Source organism: Mauremys reevesii, linkage group 6 (genome assembly GCF_016161935.1).
Source record: "Mauremys reevesii isolate NIE-2019 linkage group 6, ASM1616193v1, whole genome shotgun sequence".
NCBI lineage: Eukaryota > Metazoa > Chordata > Testudines > Geoemydidae > Mauremys > Mauremys reevesii.
The window spans coordinates 68,239,341-68,257,329 of record NC_052628.1 but is presented as its reverse complement, the minus strand read 5'-3'; the positions used below and the strand labels follow the sequence as shown (position 1 = coordinate 68,257,329).

At 40.7% G+C, this 17,989-nt stretch overlaps 1 protein-coding gene and 1 long non-coding RNA gene across 9 annotated transcripts in view; one reads left to right on the top strand and one right to left on the bottom strand.

The window, feature by feature from the left end:
- The window catches only part of KCNN2 (potassium calcium-activated channel subfamily N member 2), a 238,911-nt gene that overhangs the window by 105,929 nt on the left and 114,993 nt on the right, over positions 1 to 17,989 (bottom strand). For 5 of the 7 annotated variants that reach the window (XM_039544549.1, XM_039544545.1, XM_039544546.1 and 2 more), the window contains 3 exons: positions 7,905 to 8,158; positions 5,609 to 6,708; positions 4,752 to 4,847 (listed from right to left, as the gene is read on the bottom strand). In XM_039544549.1, coding sequence (XP_039400483.1) covers positions 4,752 to 4,847; positions 5,609 to 6,708; positions 7,905 to 7,926 — 1,218 coding nt within the window. In that variant the 5' untranslated portion in view covers positions 7,927 to 8,158. Of the gene's footprint in view, positions 1 to 4,751; positions 4,848 to 5,608; positions 6,709 to 7,904; positions 8,159 to 8,902; positions 8,924 to 17,989 lie in introns of those variants that run through there. The other 2 variants (XM_039544551.1, XM_039544553.1) reach the window with 2 other exon arrangements.
- The window catches only part of LOC120408049, a 158,086-nt gene continuing 146,787 nt past the window's right edge, over positions 6,691 to 17,989 (top strand). For both annotated transcript variants that reach the window (XR_005600384.1, XR_005600385.1), the window contains exon 1: positions 6,691 to 6,905. This is a non-coding gene — a long non-coding RNA (uncharacterized LOC120408049). The remainder of the gene's footprint in view (positions 6,906 to 17,989) is intronic.

Below are 17,989 nucleotides of genomic sequence, written 5' to 3'. Positions count from 1 at the left end.
TCATGGGCCAAAAGCCATCAAGCCTTTTTTTGCCTAGATAGGCATGCTAATGCATATTTCATAATCTCCCCACTAAAATGTTTTCATAGCATTATGGGTATGAGACAAATGAAGAAAACTCAGCGTTAAGGCTGTCTACATCTTTGACTCCTGATTTCTTGGCTTATTCACAAAGACAAGCTAAGAATAAAGTATGATCCTCACATTTAAAATGCCCTGGATCCTGCTGATTTGTGCTAGACTTAACATAACAGTTAGAAAGTTAATAAATTATTGTAACAGATCACCCTTTACCCACTGAGAGTTTCAAAATAAAATGTATTTTTATAATACACTAAACACAATAACTGAAAGTCTATTTCAAAAACCTATTTGTTTGAAAAACCACTTTAAAAAGGTTGAAAAACATCCAAACATCATACTTTTCCTAGTACTCTAGAAATACAGTATTCAGGAAGCCTTGATCTATGTACATTTATTGGAGCATAAAAATGAATTTGTTTTGCTAATGGGTTTAGAATGCAAGACTTGATGTGCATTCAAAAATCATGAATTTCTATTCAGTTAATATCAAAAGCCAATAAAATGTCATTTAAACCTTGCATTTCCAGGAGCATTTTGAAACGGAAATAGAAAATTCTTTATAAATGATGTTTACATATAGTTTCTGTTTAGAACACCAGGACGTAAAGCTTCATAGCCAAGCACTGCCAAGAGAATTTCCAATATGGAGCTGTCTGTGGTGCTGAAAGAGAACAAACCTACCTACGGCACGAGGAATTGCTGCCCTTCTGCCTTCTCACTATGGAGTACATAGTCTAACAAAATAATAATCTAACATGTGTCAGCTCAACCAAGGCTGTAATATAAAATTTCCTCCATAAAATAACCTTGTGAAGGAACCTCATAATGCTAATAAAACCCGCTTACCAAACATCCTTAAAATAGGATCCTTGTGAGGTCTGGACTGGCAAGCTGCAGAGTTTAGCTTTATTGCCAATTTGACGGTTTTCCTATCAGAATACATCAAAAGAGACATTTAAATTGGTAGCACACAGTCACCTCCAGTAAAGGGAAGGACTGAACCACACATTGTTCATACTTCCCATTGGCAGTAGCTCAAGGGAGTACGTCACTGAAAATAAAGAAGAAATTTTGATTCCAGCTAGTAGGCATTTTAGGCCATCAGGTGCCGTCAAGAGTAACTTCTGAGAGCAGAAACAATCTGTAAACTTTCATCATTTGTCACAAAATACTCTCCATCATGTTTTGTAGAACAAACACCTCTTATTTCCAAGTAGCATTGCTTCCCTCAAATTGTAAAACGTGACACACTACAAACAGATAATATGGATATTCTTCCAATTCCTAGAATATTGTTTGCTATCTCAAAGAGTTCCTGTTAATTTGCACTGTACTGACTAGCACAGTCTCAACACTTTCCAGATGAGGATTAGAATGGAATCCATGCCCAAACACAGATCAGATTAACAACAAATAGTGAGTTCAAACAACCCACCAGAGAAAAAAAACAACCAAACAATAAAACCTTCATCGTCAATTATGCTACATCCCTATGGACATAATCATGTAGTCCTCACTAAGGATAAAACTCTCATTGAAGCTAACAGAAGATAAAAATTTGGCACTACAGATGTCCCTTCAGAAAACAGATGGCTAAAAATTTGATCTTCTTTAAATCTACTGTTAGTAGGAGTATGCAATATTTTTCACGGAACAATAATCTGAAGAATAGATTTCACAATTTCTGTTACAAGCCACAATATTTAAATTGTGTCCACTGTATTCAGACATAAAGTGTAATATTCACTTATATACCCAGTTATTATTTGCTACTTATATGGCTATTTATGTTGCTATTTGTACTTTTTACAGAAAGGTGAATAAAAAGTTTTAAGTAGGTTGCCTCTAAATCAGGAGGATATTTAATGTTGTCAGCTTAAAGGTGGTATAGTGACCTTTCCCATGTTGCTGAAAAGAGATCTTCTTCATTGTCCAGGTAAATGAACTGAGCCCTGAAGATCTGCAGTTTATCCAGAACTCTACAATGACTATTGGTAGTCTATAGTACCTTCCTGATTAAAAGAAACTGTATCACTATTTTACAACTAAGGGCTTGTCTACACTACCACGTGGGGTAGATATAAGATACGCAACTTCAGCTACGTTATTCACGTAGCTGAAGTTGCCCTACTTATATCTACTTATCATGGTGTCTTCACTGCGGTAAGTTGACTGCTGACTCTCTCCTGTCAACTCCGCTTGCGCTCCTCATTCTGGTGGAGTACCAGAGTCGACGAAAGAGTGCTCAGTGGTCGATTTAGCGCATCTAGTATAGATGCGATAAATCAACCCCCGCTGGATCTGGCAGGTAGTATAGACAAGCCCTAAGTATGTTCTTAGTTTTAGTGCTATCAGGCAGTGTTAGCTTAATCAAAGTTAATATAGTTTACCAGATGGTGTTACTCATTCTATATCATCTCATTTACTAGGAAGCTCTCTAAGAGGGGCACTAAACTCAGAAGAATTTATAGAAATGCAACCAAAGTTGCATTTTTGTTTATTACCAACCAGAAAAACAAATGAGTCACTGTAAGGTAGGGTTGCCAACACTGTATTTCAAAAATAAGGGACTGTTTTGGGGGCATCCTTATATTATATTATTATTTATTATTAATTAGTACAGTACTGACCCTCGTTTGTGGGTATTTCTTGCTGCTTTTTGCAGCATTCAGTAACTCCCGATCTTGTTGTACAGAGATTTGTACAGAGATAAAAAAAAAATATATATGCTGAAGAGAAGAGAAATTGGATTATTTTTTATTTTTTAACTTAAGAAGACACACACAGAAGACACACACACAACAGCTTTAGCAGCAGCAGCAGCTTTATTATTATTAAAAAAATTAAAAAAAAAAAAAAAAAAAATGTCTTTCTAATAAATAATTAAAAAAAAAAAAAATCAAAAAAAAAAACAATATATTTTTTTTTTTTTTTGGATGATTGGATTATTAGAGTTCCCTTTGTAATACAATTGTAGGCACAGTTCTCTACAAAACATTAACTTCTCTAAACTTCAGAAATCTTTGGGCTTTTTCTTCTTATTATTTATTTTGGTTAGGGTTTTGAGTTGGTTTTTTGGGGGCAGGGCAATAATCTAAACATGGCAATTGTTTAATTAACAAATGTTTGAGTACTTTCAAAAATTTTATTTTACTGTAGTTTGGAAAATTAACTGATGTAATTAGATAATTTATACATAGATAAAATTAATTATCTTAAAATTTATTTTTATTTTCTATTTAAAGTTTCTTAACAGAATTGCATACAGCAACTGAAATATCCAGGAAAGTTGTTTTTAAGTACATTTTTACATAACACGCTTCTACAATTTTCATTATGAAAAGCACTGTGAGGGAAAAAAACCTCTGCATTACAGAAATATCAACATTTTTTTTCTATTTTTCTTATGTCCTCCAATAGTTTATATTAACACAACTACTCAAGAAGAATTTAATTAACCGGTTTCTAGCTCTATGATCTTAGTGCAAAGAAACTAGAGCCTGATTCAGAAATGGGAGTTTTGCACATATAAGGACTGCAGGATCAGGGTCCTATTTTGCAAATGGTCTCAGATAAAACAGTATTCTTTTACTCTAATCTTAGCAGGTAGAAGCCTGTACTTACTCTTATATAACAACTATATTATAGAGCAACATAGTGGATGAGGCAATATCATTTATTGGACCAACTTTGTTGTAGCTCAAAAGCTTGTCTCTTGGACCAACAGAAGTTGATCCACTGACTTTGTCTCTCTAATATCTGGGACCAACACAGCTGCAACAACAGCTATATTATAGTTACTTTATAAGTGTTCCATTTTTCTTTCTGTTAATTGATACAACACAAAAAAAGTTTTTGTCCTTGAAAATATTCACTACTGCTTTAAGCCAGGAGTTCTCTATAGCAGGAAATAACAATAGCATTATATGCATCTAGGAATAAAACACCAAGGAAAAATTAATGTGGAGATTATCCTTATTTGATTATAAATCCAATCCTTCCTTCACTTTTTAGCTGAGCAAAATCCCAATTGAAAATTTGGGTTATTTATGGAAGGAAGTCTACAAGTCCTGAAAAGGTACATTTTTAAATACTAAGGCAACGCTTGTTGACCATTACAATTTTTTCTCACATTTCTTTACTAGATGCCTATAATTTCTGTGCCATTAAAAAAAATCTATGTTTAAACATTCTATGGCTTGTTTTATTTATTGTTTTTCTTTCCAACTATTGTCTTATCTTCAGTGTGTAGGGCAGCACAATTAAGACTTCATATCTAGAGGTGACTGAAGTCTCCCTACAATTAATCATGTGAACTACTGAGGATATATGGATCAGCATAATATAGTTCTAAATTCTGGGCTAAATAATTCCCCTTATAGCATAAAACAAGTGTACACAAAATACTCTATTCAGTCATTCAGAATAAATGATTATGCAGCATATTACAGACATTTTTATAACTTCTAATAAGAATGTCAATTTATTATATTTAGTCTCTTTAAGATCCCTTTGAAATAGATTCAGTAACCTTCAGAAGAAACAAAGTGAACGTTTTCTGAAATACTGGAAAAGAGTAACTACTCACCAAAGAATGCCCTTTGAAAACTGAGTCTTTTCATTACCGACAGTTTCAATGTTTGGTAGTTTATAAAGTGAAACATTACCTGAATTTCCCTTGCGTGGTACACAATAATAAGACCAAGCAGAATAATCGTGGAGAGGCTAATAAGGCATTTTAGAGCTAATGAATACAGCGACTCCTGCAACAGAAAAATATTTGAGTGTCCATGAAAAGATATACACCTGTATAAAGACTTTTTGTCCTTCACCCTTCTGAACTGTGATGGGGGGCAAATCTATCTTGCATAACAGAGACCAGGATTACTGACTTGATTTCTCTCTTTTAAGGATGAAGAATAGGTGCCCTAAATCAAAACGGCTACTTGTCATTGCTTCAGCAGCAAGTCCAGTACAGGTGGGACAGCCAGCACTGGGAAACCAATTTGCTCTCTAGGGACTGCCAATAGGATGGAGAGCTCTAGTCTGAGAGGGAAAAAAAGTCTCTCTCAAATCTATGGAATTACGAAAATCCAAAGAAATTGACCCTGGTTGGCAGAATGAAGAGTTGAGCGTGGCGATTTAAACTGCTGACTTGGAAAATACAGTTTTCTTTCCAAGTTGTTCTTAAATCCCTTCTCTCCCTCCTCTGTCCTCATCCTTTCCCTCCCAGGTTTGTAGCGCATGTCGCAAAGGAGCAGCGCCTAAGGGACACTGGCAAGTGACTGCAGAAAGTGTCTGCAGGGCATGCACGGGGTGGGAGCCGCTCTCTGCAGGGGAAAGGCGGACAGCCGGCCGGATCTAACAGCTGGCTGGGACCATGGAGAGAGCGCGGAAAGCAGAAGGAGGGAGGGCGGCTAGGAAGCTGGTGCCTGGGAGAACGCAAGCCCAGCAGCAGGAGGAGTGAGAGAGGGTGGCTGGCAGCTAGCGCTTTGGAAGGGAGGCGAGCGGGAGGGGCAGGTACCTTGGTGTAGGCGCCCCAGGACAGCTCGGTCTCGATGACCATCACCACGATGCCGAACATGCCGAAGATGAGCGCGTAGTCGCTGAGCCGCTTGCGCTTCTCGAAGAGCGCGCGGCGGTGCCCCAGCTTGTAGCCGATGTTCTGGTTTTTCTTCTTGCTGGACTTGCTGCCGCTGTTGTTCTGGCTGCTGCCCCCCACGCTGCCCCCGGGGCCAGGACCGTGCAGCGCCAGGTTGTTGGAGTTGTTGTGCTCCGGCTTGGACACCACGATCTCCGGGGCTGAGGCGGCGGCGGCGCCGGGGCTGGAGAGCGGCGGCTGCAGCGGCTGGGACTCGGAGTCCAGTTCCTGCAGGTTCCTGCGGGACGAGCTCAGGTGGCTGAGCGGCCGCATGACGCCGCCGTTGTACCTGCAGCTGCTCATGGCTATTTCGGTGAAGGGGTTGCTCTCCCGGCGCTGGTGGGGCTGCTGGTGGTGGTGGGTGCTGCCGCTGCTGACACTGCTGCTGGGGCTGGCTGCCTGCTGCTGCAGGCTATGGCACTGGTGGTACTGGGGGTGGTGGTGATGGTGGTGGTACTGGTGGTGGTGGGGCTGCCTGGACGAACCGGCATGGCTGGAGGGGGTGAGCTCGCTCACGTTCAGCTGGCTGCCCTGCCTGGAGGAGGCGGCGGAGGAGGAGAGCGGCGAGGAGTGGGTCCTGAAAGCGCCCGACAGGGGCGAGGAAGTGCGGAGCAGCAGAGGCAGGTTATCCCCCGCCGCAGCCCCGGAGTAGGTGCAGTTGTTGCACTGGAGGCATGGGCTGTGCTGCTGGAGCAGGCTCTGCTTGTCCTGGCCCGGTGGCGGCGGTTGCTGCTGCTGCTGGCAATGCAGGCGCGGGCGCTGCTGCTGCTCTGAGCAGAAGCCCGGCTGGAACTGCAGCGGCGTTTCCATGTCAGAGCTGTTAAAGCTGCAGGAGGACCAGGCGGTGGTGCACCCTGCGCAATGCGTTATGGTCGGCAGCGGCGAGTCCTGCCGCCGCCACGAAGGGCCCATCCCGGCGCTCGTAGAATCCAGCCGGCGAGTCCGATTGGTCGGGCGAACCAAAACAACGGGCATGACGTCACCTGGAGGACGGGAAAGCTGCAGCGTGAGGCGAGGAGCGAGGGCAGGGAGGGGGCGCGGGGAGAATCCCGGGAGCAGCTGCTGCTGTCAGCCAGCGCGAGCGCTGCCCCGCCCCTGCCCGGGGAATTCCACCTTCCCTGCAGTGCAACACAGCCCGGGCGCGGCGCGGCGAGCCGGGCTGCAAGAGCTGCTCAGGCAGGTAAGGGTCCGTCCGTCCGTCTTCTCCCTCGGGGGCACTTACACCAGGGATCGTCCCGCCGGAGCAACAACAAGGCACAATTAATAACCACAATCACCATTCGTAGCAATATTCCGCCCGCCTAGAGCCTGCCACGGTGGGTGCTTCAAACCCTTCGCAAGCACTAACGACTTGTTGTCAACGCGCAGCGCAACGAGTAACCCTGACTAGCACAGCACTTGAGGTGGTTATGTTCCATCTGGAATACTGTTATACAGTAATACCTTTGGCCCTATAGATGCTGCCTGTTAGGATCAGAAATCTCTGTTAGGATTTGCTGCTGCCTCTTTACATTAATCTGCAAATTATTCCTCATTCCACCCAATTTGTATCCAAAACTGGGGGAAATGTGGCCTTGTAATTACTTATTAGCAGAAGGTGCTGCAGCTATGATACTAAAGTTTGACAGGTAACAATATCAATTTCAATAAGATACAAACGCGGTACCAGTGCAATACCTACTGTATTTCATATGACTTCATGGGGGAAGGACTGCATGCAGGAATTTTCCCCTGCCCCAGTAATTATTTTGGGAGTAGCTTGGAACGGATTGCTCGATTTGATTCAGAATAACAGAAAATCCCAGAATTACAGTGATAGAGGCAGCAATCATGCCCCTGTCTGTGTATGGTGGTTCTGATCTGGAGGCAGCCGTGAAAAGCTTTGTAGTGAATTGTTGAGCCAGGACGTGTGGCTGTTTCTAATGGGGAACTAGGACTGCACCTGTTCACAAACAATTAGCTATAGGGAGAGAAATATCCCCCTCTTCCCCCCACCACACACACATTCCAGACCCTTCTTCTTGACATGCTTAAATGATTTGCAGTCCCAATGTGCATTGGAAGCACTGGCAAATGCCAAAGCTCGGAACTAGGGGGAAATGGGGAAGCCTGGCTGGAGGTGGGGATTTCCCCGGACCTAACAATACCCCCCTCGTTGTAGACCGTTGGATTCGCTCACATTTACGCTTTTTCCGAAACATCGGGCTTTGTGCCCAGCTTCTTCCTGTCCCCGTCTTCAGCTGCACTGGAAAGGTGGCAGTAGGTGAGGCCTGGCCCTGGGACGGTAAGAGCACAAACGAGGCCCTGCCAGTGGCCGCGGGGAGCTGTCCAGTGATCCCTGGCAGGGTCTGGAGGGAAGGGGCAGCGGAGTCCTCCTGCCCCTCGTCTTCCTCTTTCTTCCTGCTGGCCCCCTGGAGCGGGTTCCCTGGAGACCTGAAAGACAGACATGGATCATGACTTCATGCCTCCAGCCATCCTCTTCCTGTCTGCCTACATATGCACTGAGAACAAGCATACATATGAGAGAATAGAGAGAAGACCCAAGCTATTTCAAGAAAGATGTTGTCATATGTATCTGTGTGTTAATGTACATGCAGAGACACTAAACTCTAAGGGTGAAATCTGGACCCCTTTGAAATCCATGGAAAAAATGCCTCTGATTTCCATGGAACCAGGATTTTGCCCTGTGGTTCAGGCAATTAAATGCATGAGCAGTCCCATGTGCATGCATACGTGTTTGCAAGATTGGGGCCTAAAAGTGCACTCATTCAGTAAGTTTGTTATTCATGTGAAGTCAATGGACTATTAGCAAAAGGATTACTTCTAAGTAGGGTTTGCAGGATTGGGTCCAGAGGCTTAGATATACTCCTTTTAAAAGTGGAGGGGTAGGGGGAAAGGGAGAGAAGAGACACAGGAATTGTCAAACCTGTAACTGGATTTTCCCCACTAAAAATAAAAGAATACTCAAAAATAAACTAAATTCCAAACATTTTTCAAATCCTACAGTTAAAAAATTTGAGGGATTTTGCCATATATATTTTTTTTTAATTTTCATTGAAAATTTGAGAGAAGTCAGTCAGTAGAAGATTCACGGTGTTTTAAAAAAAAGATCTGCCAACAATAGTCCACCAAAAGATTTACATGATAGAGACTTGTTCTAATAGGTCTAAGACTTACTGTGAAACAGGATCACTTTCATTAAGTAATTGTATTTCTGACCTGGATCCAATTTCCTGAAATTCTATTCTGCAACAACTCTAATGTTGGCCATCCACTACCATTTTGCCTTCTTTTCCCCAGTGACTTCAAGTGAATAATTCATTTTAGCAGTTCCCTTAGACAGTTTAATGTCTGAGCCAGATAAAGTCTCTATTTTGCATTTACTTAGAGAGAGGAAAGAATCGTGAAAATGGTAAGTGATTCATTTATTATAGCCATGCTGCTCTCACTGCTAGAGTTAAGGCTGTCAGCATTTCCATTATGCAGATGGCTTCCAAGAATCAGAAATTCAACAGTTAAATTTCATTTGAATGGCCTGACTTTAAGGGGTCAAAGTCTCTAAAAATCTTTATTTTTTCCCTAATACTTAGGGGAAATGTTTGTTCAAGCATTTGTAAATTATAGAAATGCAGATAAAATAATTGTTGATAATGATAGGTTTCTGTGTTTGTGTTTTTCAGAAGGTGTTCCCATCTCACAAAATAATTAGATTCCCAATGACATTTTGTATGTATCAGGTCTGTCTTGGGTAATTTTATTAGGGGTGAGGTTGTCAGAGAGGAGTGGATGAAGTGCTTGAACAACTAAGCTATTTAATTTAGGAAAGGCAAATTTACAGCAGACCAATAACTTTATTCTCAGCCAGAATGTGGTATATTGCTTTCAGGACACAGATCTTTTAAATATATATTCATGGCAGTTTCACTGATGTAATAAAACATTATGGTTCTAAAAAACAGTCTCAGGATTATTGCAATGACCCACAAATTGGGGTGTTTAAGTATGCTTAGACATGATTATAAAACAAGTGCCTGTAAATATGGATTTGTATGATATACAGTATCATAATGGCTCATAAAAGATGTCAATCTGTTGGGTTAATAATCTGGATTTGAAGTCCCTTAATACATATTTGAATGACAGATGAAGTGATATTCTGTTAAATCAATCTGCACCTTCAAACTATATTAATGTATTTGAACTGTATAAACCCACTTCTCATATATTTGAGTAAAAAGGAAATTGTTTTACACTTAAGAAGAACAAATATTTTAAGTAAATTTAACAGTATTATAAACAGACAAAACAAAATCCAGAGTTATGCCATGCATTCTACCTCAAGTCGTTCTGTTTTGTCTAAATCTTGAAGGGTAATATTTGGGTCTCAGATTAGTCCACAGAGGCACATCTCAGGGACTATATTTGTAAATCTATCTATGCATGGAAATTCTATATAAAAGTAAGTACCAAGAGATTTGCTTCATGATAGGATGAATTAAAGAATGTAGACAGTTTTAACTTTGAACTTCCTTACTTTTGTCTGTTCATGTCATGGTCTTAATGTTAGTTTAATATACTTTTCCCCCCCTTTAACCTTCCTGGCCACATTTGTTCTTTATCCTGAAGATTTCATATCATGTCAGTTTATCATGAGTTAATCTTAAATGCATAACTAAATCTCCAGATTTTCTGTGTTTTCATCTAATCTGATAATTTAGTTTTAATTAATTGTGAATAAAGTTATAAAATCAGAAAAAATATGAATTTTTAATAGTAGAACATGTATATATAAAAGCTTGCTTGTGTTCTGTAAGGTAAAATTATATTTTTATTCTATTATTTAATATGTGAACAGCTGCCAATCCCATTTTTAGTGTATTTATTGTTGACAGATTGTCCTTAAAATTAGGTCAAGCACTCTGCTGCTACTAGCTTTTGGAATATCTTATGTGCTTGCTTCATCTTTCTTTAAAACAATAAACAACTGAATATTCCCCTGTTTAACACAAGAGGGCATACTAATACACTCAACATATTATAAAACTCATCAACTGCAAGCTTTTATTTGTTTCAATTATCTAGAGATTATTTTTACTACCCAAATTTTAAAGGTCTAAAATCAAAAATTAGTGAGAGCTTACTTTTTTAAACGCTAGAGGAATAGACCCCCACTCTCTCTCAATTTGTCAAAGATGCAAAAAGAGCAGGAATAGAAAGGCACACTATTTAAATCAACCCTGCTTCTTATAATAAGCATTTTTGAAACTTTATATAAGAATGGGTGAGTAAAAGCATTTGAATAGTACAGACAAATGATGCTAATTGAATTTCCTTTGTTGAAAGGAATGGCATGGCATAACACAAAAATGATAAAATGGTATCATAAGGCATGTGCCAAGGTGTAATGACAGACCCCCTACAGAACAATTATTAGAGATTTTCTTTGTTTCATCAAAACATTTTTCAATTCCCTGTTAAGCCTGCTCTTAGCACTATTTTAGGTCACTATGCTGCTGTGCCAAAGATACCATGTTATGGGGAGGAATTTATTTTAGATCTAGTTTGATAGTATGTTTAGAAAAAAGTCCTGTTTTCCAGCTGGCTACTCTAACAGCCATTAATTGCTAGGACAAGATCAATACTGTAGAGTAAAGCTGTACCATTGATAACATGTGGAGCCCAACAGATACAGACAAAAATATTGCTAGGTTTCTTGGATCAGGAAAATGCCTGACCTGACAGCTAATGCCTAACTATCTTAAGTGGCCTAAATAAAAGCCCTCTACATTGGTGATTATTGTTTTAGCCCATAGGTGTTTTAGGAGGCAAATAATGGCAGCTTTAAACCATAGAATATCAGGGTTGGAAGGGACCTCAGAAGGTCATCTAGTCCAACCCCCTGCTCGAAGCAGGACCAATCCCCAGACAGATTTTTGCCCCAGATCCCTAAATGGCCCCCTTAATGATTGAACTCACAACCCTGGGCTTAGTAGGCCAGTGCTCAAACCACTGCAGCTGTTGTATTAGAGCACATTAGCTGAAGTTAGAGATAGCTATTTTAGCCAAACTCCTACAGTCCTTACTAAATCAAAACTACCACAGGATGCATGCTTCTGTTAGTTGGGGCAAGGAACAAAATAAGTTGAACAGGCTAAGAAGTTGCACAGAGGCTGAAAATGGTAATATGCAGCAATACTTTTGGCCTTAAAAAGATATCTCCCCAGACCATGAGTTTCTTAAAAAAAAAAAAAAAACCACACACACTAAAGGAAAGAGTGTTCACTATTAAAGTGGGGATAGATGTGGGTGTGTACAAAGAATTACACTGTTTGAAGAAAGTTAGAACACTAACATCCTAAGCAATAGCTTACCGAAAATTCACACCGTGGGCTCAATCAACTGAAATATCCTGGGATTTAATTAAAGATACGACTAAGATTATTTAACAAGATTATTTAATCAAGTGACGTTGATTGTCACTGAGACCCTGAACACCAAGACCTCATTTATGATACTCCAAATTAAGAAAGTGTTATTTTTCGATGTTTGATGTCATGTCATGTATCATAATTATATTTTGTTTTACCTCTTGAAAAAAAATGGTGACTGTAGTATATTATAGGTATAGTACAACTGGGCCTAGAGATTTCAGACCTCAGATGTAGTCTTTTTAGTTAGGTTGTGTGTCTTACATTGGTGAGCACTTATGGGACGAGTCACATTAACTTCATTGGGTTTCCTTGTACGAGTAAATGCTTACCAACATGAGTAAAGGTTGCACAGTTGCGTCTTTAAATAGGATACACATGATGTTTTAAAAGTGTAGAAAACTGGCTTTTTCAGCCTTGTAGCTATGAGAAGTATCAAGAGTCATTATTAGTTGTAATGGGAAGAAACAGGTAACATAACCCCTGAAGAAGATGACAAGCACAGAGAGAGAGAAAATAAGATGCATAGGCAAGGGAGAAAATGTATTTAACTGAGACTTGAAATGGGATACAGAGACAGTGAGACGGAGAGATAATTATTAAGATGACAGGAACTGCAGAGGAAAAGGCTCTCTCAAACAATAGTGAGACTGTAAGAAAAGACAGAGCCATAGCTAGACCAAAAAGAGGAGTAAAGGAAGACTATCCATATAGTCGTGTAGGATGGAGAGTTTTAAAAACAAAGCAGTCAGTTTTCAACTGGATTCTGAAATGAGTAGGATGCCAGTGGAGGTTTAAGATGTGAGTCATTGTCGTGCAGCTTCATACAAGCGAGTGGGAAAGACCATTCTGCATTTGCTGGAATCTACAAAGCTGGGACTTAAGATCACAGTGACCAAGGTGCAGTAGTCAAGGAGAGAGGAGATGAAGGCATGGATGAGGATTTCAGTAGAGGTGGAGCTAAGGCAGTCACAAGCAACATTGTAGAGACGATGATTGTATATTTACAGACCCAGGAGATCTGGGAGAATGAGTTCAGGATAAAGGATAACCCAGAGGTTGCAGAGATATGTGGTGTCTCTGAGTCACAATATAAAAAGGGTTTTTGGGTCTGATCCTCTTGTCCATAAGAAACACTTCTGTCTTTGAGGCTTTTAGCTGAAAGAAGTTGAGAAGAAGCCACAAATTTAAGTGGCCAAGGCTCTGCAATGTTTCCCACATTAGCCATTAAAGCAGAGGTGGTGGTCAGGGAATGGCTTATGTTTTTATGGTACTGTAATGACTGCTCCACACTTAAGTTCCACAGTAAAAATGTTAGAAGTCTTCCCATTTTTGCCCCATTCATTCTCCAACTACTAAATTTCCCTTCACACAAATGTTTGTTTTTGACTTGATGAACTCACTTGAATTAAACAATTGATCATAGAAGAGCATTTTAATCTTAGTTCCAGTAGGCAGATGGGCTATTATGTCCCTTTCAGCTTCCTTTCTGTACAGCTGTGTTTTGTGAACATCCTCTGTCATCAATACCTGACATGTGAGCAAAACCCAGCGTGGGCTTTCTTTCTGGCCACACAAGGCCCTTTGAATGTTCCTCCCCCTCTTTTTGTGTTCAGCTGCTCTATCAGTTACAGGTTGGGATGAGAAGATCTACAAATATGGTGAGGATTGCTTGCTGATAAGTAGGTGGCCCATGAATGAATCCTAATAAACCCTTGAAGAACAAATTGCAAGGGCTGCCAACTAGCTATACTGTGATAAAGCTGCAGCTTTAGGCTATTTTAGCATGCAATACTGCAGAGTCAAATTTATAGTAAATATTGTGTTCCTTTATTTTAATGTGTAAATTTGGAATTTACTATAAAGATTTTGAAATTATTTTCCTTTCTGATATCTTTCACTAACTTGATGTTGAGGTGAGCAGGTAGCTGTGGAAAAGGGCTTTGACTTTTTCCTAAAAGTCATTGGGCTAGACTGTGCTCTGTTGCACTGTGGATACAGAAAAAAGGGCCGGAAAAGAGCCCTCAGGATGCTGGTAGTGGTCCATCCAGGCAAACTCTGGGCAAGGAACAAATGTTGAGGGAGCAGCATCAGGGTTCTCCTCCCCTTCACATCTTCCAGCAGAGCTGGCCAAACACAGAGGATCTGATCCAAAGCCAATTAAGTAAATATAAAAACTCTCATTGATTTCAAAGGGCTTTATATCAGACCCAAAGGGAGAAGTATACCACAGCTTTTGTACATCTGCACTCCAGCAAGCTTTGGAGGAATTCGAACTCCACGCTGCTTTAACAGAGAGTTGTGCCTTTAAGGTACAACTGAGGCTGCTCGTGAATTACCTGCCAATTTTTAGGAAAATTTGTTACAAGCAGCTTACTAGCCTAGTGACTGATTTATATTCTGAAGCTTCCTGTGTTTTGTTTTTTAATTATGAAAGCTTGGTTTAGGTGGAATGGAGCTTGTAACACTTTTCACATCTCATGAAATTACTACTAATCAGTTAAGGAGGGTAGCAGTGGGGTTCTGTAGAGAAGCAAGTGTAGAAAAGCATGGCATTAATATAAGACAGACATTTGCAGCATGAGAGTGAGTGGTGAATACCCACTTCTGCAAGCACTGACTGCTTTACTCAAGAAAATGGTATTCACCCACGAAAGCTCATGCTGCAAAACATCTGTTAGTCTATAAGGTGCCACAGGATTCTTTGCTGCTTCTACTAATCAGTTAACCTTTTCAATTCTAGCTGGGTAAAAATACTCCTATACACTGATTCTCAGGAAATTAGTAGTTTACAAAAGCCAATTGAAGTTTTTATATTAAGTTGTTATAACATTTTATGTGGTTTTTAAAAACATATTAGATCTTTTTCAAAAACGGAAAACTACCACTTTTTCAACCCTGAAACTTTAATGTCAGACTTTCAAGATACATTTCATTCTAGCATGGACTACAGAGAAATTTTATGTAGAAAGGAGGGTTTTTTGTTTTTCTCTCTCCCCAGAAAGTTGAGAGAAGCCAAATGATAAGGGAGATCACAATCAAGTTTAAAATGGAAGGTTTCTTAATTATGGAGTCACTGCTGTAATTCCATAATACAAGGTATGTCCTAGAAGTCCTTTCTCAGACCTGAACTTGTGTTTTAGTATTAAAAAACAAACAAACCATGTATGAAACTATAAGTCAGTCAAACAGAGGTGTTTGGTCCCAATAAGACAATCAGAGAGAGCAGGTTTAGCCAGTGGAGATCTAGGTTAGAAAACAGGTTTTGCCATGCCTCACTTAACGTTGTAATTATGTTCCTGAATAATGCGACTTTAAGTGAAACAATGTTAAGTGAATCCAATTTCCCCAAAAGAATTAATGTAAATGGGAGGGGGGCTTAGGTTCGAGGGAAATTTTTTTTTGCCAGACAAAAGGCATTATATACATTTTAAACAATTTTAAAGCAGCAATTTAATACAACGCGGGGTGAGGGGGGGAGTAGTCTGCATGTGCTGTGTGTTTACAAACATACTGTATAGTACTATAATTGGGAGGGGCCCCTGCCTTACCCTACACAGGCACAGCCAACTAGCACTGGAGATGAGGCAGGCAAGGAGGCTGAAGGTGCTGTAAGGTAGGAGAAGCACATTCCACAGCAGCGGCAGCTTCCCCTACTCTGCAAGCACCGGGGGAGCCCCCAACCCTCAGCCCGCCCACTCCCTCCCTTCCTCCAAGCCCCCATCTTTGACCTCCCCCCACCTCCTCCCCCTTTACTTCCCACGCTGCATCCTCGCTCCTCCCCACTCCCTCCCCTCCCTTCTAAACACCGCAAGCCAGCTGATTGCTGCCGGCAGGAGGCAGGGGAGAGAGAGGGGAGGCATGCTGAGTCCTCGCTCCTTCCCCTTCCCTCCTGGCTGGGGCAGGCAGCTGGCTTGCGGTGTTTAGGGAGGAGGAGCGAGGACACCGCGCAGGATCTCCCTCCTTCTCCCCACCTCCTGCCTGGGGCAATCAGCTGGCCTGCAGTGTTGGGGAGGGAAGGGGAGCCTACATACTGAGTCCTCGCTCCTCCCCCTCCCTCCTGCTCCCGAAGCACCACAAGCCAGCTGATTGCCACGGGGGGGGGGGCGGAAGAAGGGGGATGGCGCTGATCCACGGGGGCTGGAGCACACACGGAGTCAGGGACTATGATTTTCCCCCAAGTCAGATTGGGGGAGACTCTGGGGATTTTTTGCCTTCTCAGCAGTATGGGGCCTGGTTAACTTGCTGGTATGAACTAGAGTAAATGGTGTATTCTGTGTAATTGTAAGTCTTTAAATCATGATTTGAGGACTTTAGTAACTCAGCCAGAGGTTATGGGTCAATTCCGGGAGTGGGTGGGTGAGGTTCTGTGACCTGCAATGTGCAGGAGGTCACACTAGATGATCACAGTGCTCTTTTCTGGTTTTAAAGTCTATGAGTAAGAAACAAAACCTGTAGCATGCTACATACGTGTCAGGCCTGTCAGCTCCAAGAGATGCAGCTGTTAAATCATGGCCAGTTTAGGACTATTTTCCAGAATTTGCTTGTGCTTATTATTAATTCAGTGGAGTCACTTAGCTGCAGCAAGTTTTCTCTTGCATGGTTCAAGAGGAAAATAGCTTTTGAATAATTTGTGGTCTCATATCAATTTTTGTTTAGAAAATAAAAGCAAAGAATTTCCTATTTGGAATATAAATGTAAAGGTACATTGTTGACTTAATGGAACATTTTTAAAAGGCCACATATAAAAAGGTTCTTCTAAATTTATTCACAAAATGAATGCATATATATTTTTTTCCAATCTACCAGCTAATTACTTTTAAAGCTGCCGAGGAAAACTACCAGATAATCAGTCTTTCATGCTAAAGAAAAGGAAGTTTAGCAAGGACAATTGTGATATTTCCTTATCTGTTATTTCCAGGTTTTTTCCCAAAAGGTCCCGGGATTCAGTTACAGTCTCTTGACTAATTTCATTTTTTGACTACCATTAGGTTGGACACACCTAATGACAGACTTGCAGTACGTGACTATGTTTATCCAATACACAAATACATAATGTAAGGTTGTGATTTATGCATACCCATATTGTTTGATCAATGTTACCATAAGTCTCAACAGAAACAAGAAAAAACTGGAAAATTACTCTGTGATAATTACATAATGACTAAAAACAACACTGAGCAATAAAAGGCGTAATGGCCAGATAAATGTGAACACAGAGGGCTACATTGTGAAATATCTGTATTGTAATTGCAGTCTGAACATTCTTGCATGCACCCATTGCCAGCGTAAAACCTTCACTTGCCTGTGCATGCATCCATTGCCAGCGTAAAACTATAACTTGCATGTGCAAATGAGTATTGTCACCTGCCAAATGGGTAACTGCTTTTACAGATGGATATTTATGCATATCACTTATCAGCATTTGAACAAATACTTCTTTGCATATGCACAGCTGAATTTTGTGTATGCAAGAGATGTACATGTAGTATTTTGAAGGTGCAGTTTAAATGCCTACATTTGAAATTTTGGCCCAAAAACCCATGCCAGAAATAACTAGCATCTGAATCAAGACTGTAAATCTGGAACTAGTGAAATGTGCAGAGCTCTAATAAAAAGTTAGAATTTTTTTGCTGAAATATAATGGGATACACTTTCAGAAGGATGGTTTCCCTTGTGCCCACTTTTTTGTGCCTACATTTCAACTGTAGGCATAAATCTAAAAACTTGTGCCTCTAGCTACCTGATTGCAGGCACAAGTTGGAGAGTTAAAGACAGAAGCACACAGAACTGCAGGGTTTTTTATGGGGATAAATTGTGTCTGTTATGAGGCCAC